This window comes from Protopterus annectens, chromosome 8.part1, assembly GCF_019279795.1.
Source record: "Protopterus annectens isolate FY-2018-M chromosome 8.part1, PAN1.0, whole genome shotgun sequence".
Lineage (NCBI taxonomy): Eukaryota > Metazoa > Chordata > Ceratodontiformes > Protopteridae > Protopterus > Protopterus annectens.
The window spans coordinates 472,595,343-472,608,123 of record NC_056742.1 but is presented as its reverse complement, the minus strand read 5'-3'; the positions used below and the strand labels follow the sequence as shown (position 1 = coordinate 472,608,123).

Genomic DNA, 12,781 nt, shown 5'->3' with positions numbered 1-12,781 from the left:
GCATTGCCACCTCACAGCAAGAGGTTCTCCGGTTCGATCCTCAGCTGAGGTGCCTTGTGTGCGGAGTCTGCATGTCCTCCCTGTGGTTGTGTGGGTTTCCTCCGGGTGTTCTGGTTTCCTCACACATCTCAAAGACATGCTGTAGGTGGATTGGACACTCTAAATTGGCCCTAGGTGTGAGTGTGGGTGCCTTCTGTGGAAGGTTGGGCGCCGGACTGGCAACTCGACACCGTAAAACTCCACTGCCAATCATGAATGGACAAGGTGATCCGCTGTGGCGACCCCTAACCAGGAAAAAGCCAGAAGAAGAAGAAGTTCAATATCAGCAAGCATGATTACAATGTTTTGATTTTTCAGGCGACTAATGGCTAACTGTTTTGGTAGAAAATGCATACAGATTAACACATATAATACTGTTAGTAACATATATATTAGATTCTCATTTGTCAACAGTTGTTTTGATTAAGCATATCACATTGTTTTTAGTGTTGTACTCATTATATTGATGTGTGTTCAGCCAAGTATCATGCTGTCTGTCTCAGATGTTTGTAAATGGCTTGCCTGATTTCGACAATATTGTCAGATCGCGTTCTTCTCATTTTAACAATGGCACTTTGTGGCTACTCATATAAATCATTTAATGCAGACAATACAACCTGTTCATCTGAGCATTCCTACATTCTTACAAAGTTAATGACATGTATGTATGTATGTGTGGTCTAAGAATAAAGAATTTTCAGAAAAGAATACTGACATACTTTTTAGGACTATGATATAGAGCCATAGGTAAAGCTGTCAATAATGGATGCATGTCAGGTCCTGTGTAAATTGTCATCATAATCATATTGGGTTGTTCTATGATATCCATAGAACTGTTCTGCATGATAGATATTTGCTTTCATTTTCTGTTGTGTTTTGCAATTACTCTTTAGAGAGCAAGGGGACCCATGGATGTTCTCTGATCTGAAGACAATGAAGAAGCCACTGCCGGAACCTTCCAAGGCTGATGGTGATGATGATGATGATGACAATGATGGAGAACCTGAACCCACCCCTGCCCAAGCCATCCCACTTGTACCCAAGAAGTAATGTCAACATGACCAGGATAGAGACAGTTATTGGAAGGAGAAGCCATTACCTATGTGTTCTGAACACAGTTGAAAGATATGATGGGGTCCTTCTTTGAGGATATGGCACAAGCTATGCAGAATTCATTCAGGGCAATAGCTCGTGAGTTTATTTGGAAGTCTGAACCACACTGGCCTGGGCCCTCTGAACCAAATGTATTGTCTGTGTGCTTCAATTGTGCTATGCTGTCAACATGGTGATTGCCATTTCATTGATTGGACTGTATATACAGTCTTCTGCATGCATACCATGTATCTGTCATGCTTATGTGTTATTGTTGTGAAACATTTACTTTGATTTCAATGCGTGCATGACACACTTTAACTCATTACACTTTCCACACAGATTCAACTCTCCATATATTGTGACAGTTAACCTGCAGATAGTGCTGCAGGAGGTAACATGTAAACATGTATGTTACTAGAGTGACTGACAGACAACATATGTTATCCATACTCCATCACTAACAGCGTGATATGCCTCAGATTTCTGTTTTGCCATATCAGGTATGTGCAACAAACAGACCGCTGATTCCACATGTTCTTTGAATGAAAGTTGTCATGATGTTCCACTGGCATGATGTGGCGTTGTGTGACATGGTTTGGCAATACTGATGCCATGTGGGATTTACAGTCTCCCTTTTCTGACTGAAGCACAGCAGTGTCATCTGCTCTTTAATGAGCAGGGTGGTTGACATACACCTGCCTTTTTTTATTCGACATTTGCATGACAGTATATATGTAAGTGCTTTTTAATTTTTAACTTCCTTATCAATGCATGTTGATGTGACATGATTGCACATTACTGTGTATGTGTGTTTTACACATTTCTAGTTCTGTGGAGATCAGCAATCTATCTTTCCATTTGATATGCATTTTTCATTTGGTTAAATGTATGTCTGTGTGGCTTCTACAGCACTCTGCGTGCTGTACACATGCAATTGCATTGTATCAACTTACCTTGTCCTGCTTTACCGTAATGTGGGCTCAGGTTATCCACTTTCCTCCTACCATCATATTTCACTATTATTACTTGCAGGTATGTTTGCCTTTGTTAAACCAGCTGACCATTGTCATGTACCTAAGCCACATGTATGCCCATTGCACAATGCAGGCAATGTGCACACAAGTTGCTGGCTATTATACTTGTATGCTCCCAAGTGCAGTGTTTTTCATATTCATGTGCACAACCTGCTAGATTTATTATGCTGTACTGTTACAATTTTGAATACTGATTTCATGTACATTCCATTTATTCACTGACATAAATAACATACACATCTACAACTGTGTGTTGCTTTTAACATGGCATATGCATGTAACATATACATATTTCATTACACATTTGTTTGGGTTATATATGCCTACTTGTATATGAAGCAGTGTTTGTTGCTTTTCTGCAGTACTTCTGCTTGGCACTGTTCTTGGTTGTTTGCCTTTCATGTGCATGGTTGTAGGTTTGGTTCTGTCCTATGCTGGAGTACTCTGCCATTGTTAGACCTGCATTTGCTCATCTGTGATGTTGCTTGGCTTACATGTGCACTGACGATGAACTAATTGGATATGTGCATACTAATTGAATGTGTGTTATTATCCTACTTTATTTACCTGGGGCATAGATCTACCATTGGTCATACACATCACATCCTGGTATGACAGCCACACGGTTTGTGATATGCTGTAACATAATAGTGCATAAGTAGATGTGTTTTGCTACATTTGTCTGCATTTCACAATGGCTGGTATGCATCCCCACCCTGTTTTTAGAATTCCCATTGCTCATATTGTGGACTGTGCTGTCTATATAACTTATCTGTCCTTATTGTTTTTTCCAACCTTTTCTGTCATGTGTTGTGCTATTTGTTCTATGCATGTACTTGCAGTGATGACCTTATCCTCCTCATTGTCTATTTTTACCTTTCCTTCTGTTCTTAAAAAAAAGGGACCCATTCCCACCAAAAAATTAAAAAATGCCCATGCCCCTCTGACTTTACCTCAAATTTTCCAGTAACAAACATCACTCTTGTGTTTTTCTTCTACATCCATACCCCACATCTTCTTTTCTTTCCTACTTTCCTTGGGTATGTAAGTTACTTGTGTTCCCCGCACAAGTCCCAAACCCATTGTTAGCAAATGTCAACTATAGTGATGTGACCATGATTTCCCTTCGCCTTTAATTTTTTTATTAGAAGATTTATTGATTCAGTCTGATTCTGTAAGTTCACGCCAATATATTTTAATAATACATGTATTATGGAGATATCTGTAGTTGTCTCCAAGTTTCCTGTAAAGAGTGATGTCAATCTATCTATATCTATAAATATATATCTATATCTATATATCTATATAGCTATATATTGATATATATATATATATATATATATATATATATATATATATATATATATATATCAGTTATATATATTACAAAGAGCCTTGCAGCATTGAAGCATGTATTTTAAGTTAGTGAATGAAATACAGGAATATCCGTAGTTGTCTGAGACATTTCTGTGTCTACTCCTACATATTTATGTTCCAAATGCCATACAGCTTACTTTGGGATAGTTGGCATGTTTTGCATTTTTTTTATTTTTTTTTTGGTTATCATAGCAGAGTTAATTACATTCCATGATTGTCCTTAATCTTAATGTACAGATTCTGTTATATATATTTCTATATAACTATCAGAAATCAGGATGCTTGAATTATAACCATCTTTCTGTAACTTTGGTACTGTACAACATGGCTGGACAACCATTTCTTATTACTTACAGATTGCTTTACTTATTTCTATAGTGCACTGTTGATACTGTGATAATCCATTATGCGCTGAGCTATATTGAGTTTCTTATCATACATTACCATATTACAATGTTATCAACAATTTTCACGCTGATAACAACATAATACACTACATTCCGCAAGCTTTACGGAAGTTGTTCCTTTGTGTTTATGTGTGTGTGGCCATCCATTTTTCTGTCAGTGTGTGTGTGTGCGTGTGTGCGTGTGTGCGTGTGTGTGTGTGTGTGTGTGTGTGTGTGTGTGTGTGTGTGTGTGTGTGTGTGTGTGTGTGTGTGTGTGTGTGTGTGTATGTGTGGCAAAGAAAGAAAGTGAGAAATTAGTTTGTGTTAAGCTTGCTAAAGAGAGCCAGATTCTGTTTTCCCAAGATCATTCAATGATCACAGAATTGATTAGTTTAGGTTGGGAGCCACAACTCCTGTACACTGGCACACCTCTCAACCTCTTTGTCACAAAAAATCTGGACAAAGCCTAAAATGATGGGGGGACAAATAGGGGCAGATTTTAAATATTGATCTTAAAAACTTAGAAAGTTGATAGAATAATAGGTTTTGCATTAGCATGAATTTTCTGAAGGATGTGGAATCTTAAACTAACATGTTTGTCATTATTTAATGACCTCAGTCCTCAGCTATTTGCCAGAAAGGAACAGATTATAGGAGGAATACACCAAAAATATGAGGCAAAAATCTGGACATTCTGTGAAAACATGTACAGTTGAGAGGTACATAGATAGAGCTTTGATCCTCCAAAAATTATATATTTAAATTCCATTGAAAACACTTCCATTTTTAACACATCTTCTATTATTCTGTTTTGTTTTTACAAACATCATTGCTACTAGAATGACTTCATGAGCCATTATTTCATTAGAACATTTTTCATTTTTATCATATGTAATCCAGTTTACAAAGTGTTGTTGTAATAATATTAAATGCTGCTGGTAATCTTTTACTTGCCATACCTAATAAATGTTATGATTTGTAATAAGTATTTGGAGTTACTGTCTTTTGTTACAATTGCGACACGCTGTAAAGTAGCTGTTAACCATCAAGACATGTAAATCTTGCAAAGTAAGTTGAAAAGCCTATTTGCTGCCATATGTAATTGTACAAAGAGTCTATAATTATTCTCTTACCATAAGCAATCCAACACAGAAAAAGAAATCATACAGGCAAACTGCATGATCATGTTAAATATTGATTAGTAAAGATGAAACAAACTATTTTTGAAACCAGTAATTAGTAAATCAAATTAAAACTTAAATTTATTATTATTTTTTACTTATGTTTTAAACATTTCAAACAGTGCATGCATATCAATATGTGATTGTTCATATTTATATGCAAGGAATGCTAAAGAAAGATGCACAGAAAATTTTCATTTTTTATTACAGAGCATTGCAGAATTTGCCCTATCATGAACATCAGGAATGCAGAACTTGTATAATACATCAAGAATTTAATTTAATATTCAAAATTGTTTAACATTAGAAGGAGTGCAGTATGTTATGGTTCATACAATGGTACTATGAGAATACCTAACAAAATACTTTAGATATTTATTTTCTAACTTAGCATTTGTAGCATATTATTCTGTGTCTCAGTTTTTGATTATAAGCAGCTAGAATTATTGGAAAAAGTGAGGAAAAACAAAATGATAAGAAATAACGGGAATCATTATAGGAAGGATCACCTTGCTTTGAAACTGAGATCTGATAAAACCAAATGGTATTTTCTATTCCAAAGAGTGACACATATGTTACAACAAAAGCTACCACCATCTTGGATGCCTGCTGCTCAACTCCGGCTTCTTGACTCCGATCTGAACTCCTCTTTCCTTTCATCTGCTTTCCATGCCTGTGTAAGATTAGAAGAATGTGGGCACTAGCAAGAGCCATGAGAACAACAAATGCTACATCACGAGCAAATGAAATAAAACCAGTCAATTCAAATACAAGCTTATCTGGATAAATTGAAAGGCAGTATCCCAGATTAAAAGTGTATTTTAAATTTGTTGCATTCCTTCCTGTAACTGGATATAGGGCTGAATTTATACTGGACGCCAAGCTTATTAAACAGACAATTAGGATTAAAAGGATTAGATATTTTTGCATCTTGAGTTTTAATGTTGCCCACTGTGGGTTTAAGGAAGCCAGAGTTACACACTGAAAACAACTGAGCAAGCAGGTTAAACCAATGATCATAACTCTAGATACCCTCATTAAATACACATCAGATTTACAGTCAAGGTCTGTGTAAAAATATATTATGCCAAATGGGTAAAGAGAATGCGGAAGTCCTACCGTTAAAAGATGGATAAGGTTTGAGCATGCTAGGCTAGACAGTATTACCTCAGAGTGCATCATTTTTTTCTCTTGAAGAGCAATGTATATCATAAACACAAGAATGATTGCATTTCCAAAGATGCCTATGACTGTAGTTAGAAAGAAGATAACTCCTTTAATTTCTTGTGCATTCATTTTTGTGTATTATCAAACCTCCTTAACTATTAACTTTAGCAAAAGTGAGTAAATGCATCAAATGTTTATGATCTAACATGAGATGTTTTTAACACATAACACGCATCTCATACTGATGTTGTGTTTACTACTGCAGCAAGATATTACGTTTTAAATTTGAATGTTTCTTATGTTATACTGCTGTTGGTGTTTTTTGTCATTCTTAAACACTTTTAATATAAAGTTTTGAACAATACAGTCAGACACGCAGAAAAAAGGCAGGGATTTGAATCTTCTCAGTGCCTTCAGAGTAGAATCCCTATAACGAGATGTAACAACATCATTACTTAATTCATTGGAAATATATTTTTCAAGTTTTTCAGAAACAAATTACATTTTTGCTTGAATATGTTTCGGTATACAGAAAGTGCATTTTCATTTGTAGATAATTATCTACAGTAATTAATTGAATCTAAAAAAAAGACAACACAAAATAAAAAAATGGATCACTCTGCTTACCTAGTTAACTTTCCTTTGGAAACAAACTACCTTTGATGCATAACAGCTGCTGTTTCATAATTTCTCAGTTTGATATAGGTGCTTTCATTTTGACAGTTCATTCCTTTCAATCCAATTTGCCTGACCTTTTAGAGATTTTTTCCTTGCTCCTTTTATTCAAATTTGATATCACTATTTGACCTTTTAGAGTTTTTCCATTTCATGTATATCTACAAAACCTATGAAACATGCAAAAACATGTAACATTTTAAATTCATAGAAAAAATAAATGTTTGCTAAGGATCCAGTTTTGCATCCAGTGTTATGATTAGAAAACAGTAAAAAATGATACATCGATAATTTTTCTAAAATAGTGTTTTTTTTTAATAAAATAATAATATTATATAATATAATATAAAATCATACATTATTTGATCAAAAACCTCTTCCTTCTTTTCATCACCACACAACCTTACAACAATTTGGAGGAATAAGTAAACCTCTTTAATTACTCTGTCACCCTAAACTTCACAAAACTTTGGACAGAAGTATAATTTATCTCAGAGATCAGACAATATTCTTTGATCGCATCTGATTTAGTGAGTGGTTTCACTAAAATGTGCAGATGCCAAATTGTGCCTCATGTACTCTAAAAGCTAATTTGTTACAAATAAAATCAGGTTCTTAAAAGATGATTTGACAATTGTTTATATTCCTGCTGAAGTTCATAAAATTTACAATAAACTGTATGAACGCCTAAATTCATTTAAACCTTGATAAAAAAACAAAGGTGAATATCTATGCTTTAATCTTCTAAGCATTTTACATTTGAAAAAATGTGAATGCACTGTTTATAAAAGTACAAAACAGCACAAAAATGAAAAAAAAATAGTGATTTTTCTAAGTCTGAGTTGTTTATAAAAAGAGTTTTAAAACTCAGTGGGTTGGATTCCAAAAGAAACTTGCATCCAGAGTAGTATGCTGAAGGCAATATAGGCACAAGCAATTCCAAAACAGACAAAAGTGCAGTATATACTATAAAGATAATGGTGTAGTATAAGTGGGACCTCTATTGATACATGACTGGTTCTAAAATGCAGCATGTACACCACACAAAAATAAAAAGCAACCACTGGTTTTACAGGAACACTCCATTATATTGTGGAAGATAAACGGTAGAGGTCATGCTTTCTTGCTGAAATTATTATATGTATCAACTTTGCAGATTCTATCTCATAAACATGGGTCATGCAAATAATGCAGCATCCTATTCTAAAGAGATCACTAACATGGAAGTGAGCCAGATTGCAGTTCAGCCAGCTCTCTGACCAAGATATTAATTAGTATAGGCTATACAGAGTTGGTGCAGACTGAGTTTGTGTGTGTGTGTGTGTGTGTGTGTGTGTGTGTGTGTGTGTGTGTGTGTGTGTGTGTGTGTGTGTGTGTGTGTGTGTGTGTGTGAGAGAGAGAGAGAGAGAGATGTATACAAGGAAAACTCAGTCGCTATAGAAACAATGGCTTGTCTGAGCCTAGGCATACTGGACTCTGACACATTCCAGTGAAACATGAGTGATAACATGGCAATATCCCATACAACCACTAGCTGTATACTGAGTTTGTTCCTGATAGTCCTGTACAGCAAGGTACATGACTGCATCCCCTTCCCAAGTACACCACAGGAGTGGCCGATTGCCATGGGAAGTATCTTGTCCTAGCCAATTTTCCCTGCGTCGTTGAAGGAACTGATTGCACTGATGTAACAATTAAAACCCTAAATGGTGTAGATGCACAACTGTACTACAACCAAAAGGGGTGAGTAACACTCAGTTTTCTGGTAGCCTGCTCAGCAGATGGCCGCATCATTAATCTTATTGCAGCATACCCTGGCAGTGTACATGACGTTTGTATATGGCATAAATGTGCCATAACGGAAATGTTTCAGAAGAGTGACATCCCTGTGGGGCTACTATACCTGCATATGAATTTTTTGTGCATTATAATAGTGTGTGATGATGCATTGATAATAGTGTGTAATGATGCATTGATAATGAACCAACAGGTAACTGCAGCTATCCACTAGACCCCTGGCTTATAATTCCATTCAGCTGTCCATCAACAACTACTGATTGTAAATTTAATAGGCTTAACACCAGGATTCAGAACACCATTAAGGGAGGGTATGGCATGCTGAAATCATGATTCATGAATCCTAGAGCAAAAAAAAAATGCCTTCCAGCCAAAGTGAAATCCAAAACAAAAACTCAAACAATAAACACCTAATGCTAGCATGAAATCAGACTTCAGTTTAGCTGTCAGCACAAAATCAGACTTTTGTCAGCATCCAGAGCTTCACTACATTATACACCAGAAAAGGTTGTGAAAATGGTCAGCATGTGTACCATGCCGTACAATATAATGTCCAAACATGATGGTGTGTCAGCCCTAGGAATAAGTGATCTACCCTAAGTGATTTGAAAGACAGCAAGCACCAGTCTCACAACGTGCCCACGAAGACAAAGATAAATTACCAATAGGATATGGTTGATGAAGGCTGCAGCCATACATGCAGGCTCAGGCAACCTGACAACATTTTGGTCAAAGCTTTTTGAGTCTTTACTTGCCATATGTACACTTATACAAAGAGAAACATGTGCACCCATTCCTGTGAGTACAGCTGGACAACACCTGACAGGCATATTAAATTATATGTGATCTGCACTTGTTGAGTGTAGAACAGAGTGTGTGTGCTGTGTCTTTAAGAAACTTTTCAAGGACTGAACATGTATATATAAATTGCAGGCAAGGGCTATACTCAGTGCCATTTTGAAAGTGCAGCCAGAGAGTGAACATGTATGAGTGTAATAGCTAGTTTGTTTATAAGTTTATCTAACTTACCTCGTCACTGGTATCATTCATTTTTGTAGTAACTCTTGTAAGTTTAGTAACTACCTTGTGGTAGCCACCTCTGGAATGTAATGTAGTTTTCTTTATTGTATTAATCTATTGGAGCTTTTCTCCCCAGGCCTCCACTGAAAATGGGCTCTTGTCAGCCCAGTGGATCTTCCCGGTAAACAAATGTCATGAATAAATAAGTTTATCTATGTTAAAGTGTCAAGCCTCAATTCTGATGTGTTTGTACATAAAAAAAGCTGCTTGAACAGAACCCGGGAAGTCTTGTCTATTGTGTCCTGACTAGACAAGCGATATGGTGTCAGAAGTGGCATGCCAAAAACTGATATTCAGAGCCATGAGGTGCAGAGACAGCAGTGAAAGTTAACTAAAAGAACAAGCATGAAAATGAGCCAGGAAAAGCAACAAAGGTAATAAAAAATTGCACAAAGAGTTTATTTTATAAATAAGATGAAACAGAGCATTACAAGGGCACAAACTGTATTATTAAGCAAGCAGAAAGGCTCAAAAGGTTTATTAATTAAGCAAATGTTTAAGACTAAGTTATGTGATGAAATGATTGCCAGAAAACCTTATAAAGGGTCAGAAATTACCTCTGAGTTGCAAAACGAGCATGTTTAAAGCAAAACAGGTATGTGAAAAGCAAAATGTTTAGAGTAAAAGGGGCACAAGAAGAGCAGAATGGGCATAAAAGGAGATTAAACAAGCAAAATGAATATAATACGAACAAAAAGAGAACATTAAGCACAAATAAAGCAAGACGATTATATGTTTGGACATAACTACAACTTCATATTGTATGAAGGGTATAACTAAAGTTATTCGAAGTATCTCAAAGTGTGTAAAACTGCTTACTGTGTGTGCTTATTACTGTGCGCTTATTCAGAAGTGCCTGTTAGTGTGCAAAGTGCAACTATTTCATGAAGCACCATCAAAGTACTGCCCATTTTGAAAAATGTATTCTGCTCTGTGTGTCAGTTCGCAAACTTCTACCATTATAGAGTGTATTTTGCACTGTAAAGAGTTACTTAGTGAAGGACCATCATTTTGGGGAAGTTTCAGTGTGCTGTGTACGGTTTACTCATGAAATGCAATTACTTCAAAATGTTTCTTATTCTGAGCTTCTCCTGCCTAGTTCATCCATACAGTACAATTATTTGAAATGTTTCTTACACTGATAAAGGGTGATTTCTTACAATACAGTGATTTCAAGAGTGTTACTCTGCCTGAGAGACTTATTTTGCAGAGTTCAGTTATTCTGCAGTACTATGAGTATATGCCCAATACTATAATTTTGAAAAGCCCAAAAGCATAATTTCAGAAGCATAAAAGTATAAGGGCATAGGTACAAGTACTAGCATCAATTTCTGGTATATGTATATATATATATATATATATATATATATATATATATATATATATATATATATATATATCTATATATATATATATATATATATATATGTGTGTGTGTGTGTGTGTGTGTATGTTCCTGCATATTTGCAAAACTCTTAACTTCTTCTTCTCTTTTGGCTGTTCCCATTAGTGGTCGCCACAGCGGATCATCTGTTTCCATTTCTTCCTGTCCTCTGCATATTGCTCAGTCACACCAACCACCTGCATGTCAACACTCACCACATCCATAAACCTTATCTTAGGCCTTCCTTTTTTCCTGTTACCTGGCAGCTTCATCCTTAGCATCCTCCTTTTCCCAATATACCCATCATCCCTCCTCAGCACATGTCCAAACCAACGCAATCTCACATCTCTGAAGTCTCCAAACCGTCCAACCTTAGCTGACCCTCTAATATACTGATTCCTAATCCTGTCCATCCTTGTTACACCCAGTGCAAATCTTAAAATCTTTAACTCTGCCACTTCCAGCTCTGACTCCTGAATTTTTGTCATTGCCACCGTTTCCAACCCATACAACATAGCCGGTCTCACTACCTTCTTGTAGACCTTCCCTTTCACTCTTACTGGTACTCATCTGTCACAAATCACTCCTGACACTCTTCTCCAACCACTCCATCCTGCCTGTACTCTCTTCTTCACCTCTCTTTCACACTCACCATTACTCTGAACTATTGATCCCAAGTATTTAGACTCATCCACCTTCGCCAACTCTACTCCTCCCTCTTATTCACACCCACATGTGTTAATATGATAGATGGATTTCAAAAGCCCTCACCACTTGTATTTTATCAGAATATTGCCAAGAACTGCATAATATCTGAGCATGAATATGGTATTTTTATACAAGCAGCTTATTCAGATAAAGATGCATATACTAGGACATTCATTTTGCTAAACCTAGCTGGGTTAGAGGCTATAGAAAGGGAGTGTTCATTTGTGTATGCACCAGCAGTATATGAAGGAGAAGGTAAAAACTATCATATTATTGTACAGGCTGAATCAAGGGAATATTCTGAGTGTTTGAAGCACAAATTCAGAGAGATGTGTAACCCCCAGAGAAATGCTACATTAGAGAGACACTTGCTTTAGACAAGAGCTAAGAAACCAGGGGAAACATTTGCAGCTTATACAAATGATCTGAGAAACAAGGCTAAAACATGTTGGTTTGGTGACCTAAAAGATGAGTTGATAAAGGACAGGCTTGTGTGTGGTATTAATAGTGGTGCAGTGAGAAAGATTTTGCTTTGTGACAGTGATTTAATGTTGAGTAAAGTTATAGAGATTTGTCAAATCCATGAAGTTACAGAAAGGCACACAAGTGTGCTTGCAAGTGATGAGTATAGTTTCTGTAAGCTCTAGAGTTAATGTAGATAGCATGCAACATGTGGCAAACAGAAGCAGGCCTAAGCACATGGCAACCAGAGCCGCTGCTGCTTTGTCAGGGAAACCACATAGTGTTCTAGCAAGTTCTAAGAAGGGTGCATGCTCAGTGCAGTACAAGCATGAGTCAGCAAAACCCACATCCAACCTTATTGCTAACTGTCGTAATTGTGGGGCCAGCCAGGAGTCT

General features: G+C 36.4%; 1 protein-coding gene across 1 annotated transcript; it reads right to left on the bottom strand.

The window, feature by feature from the left end:
• Window positions 1-5,499: 5,499 nt before the first annotated feature.
• LOC122810144 (olfactory receptor class A-like protein 1) lies at window positions 5,500-6,408 on the bottom strand. The gene has a single exon (XM_044081618.1). The coding sequence runs from the start codon at window positions 6,406-6,408 to the stop codon at window positions 5,500-5,502; it is 909 nt and encodes a 302-aa protein (XP_043937553.1).
• Window positions 6,409-12,781: the final 6,373 nt, after the last annotated feature.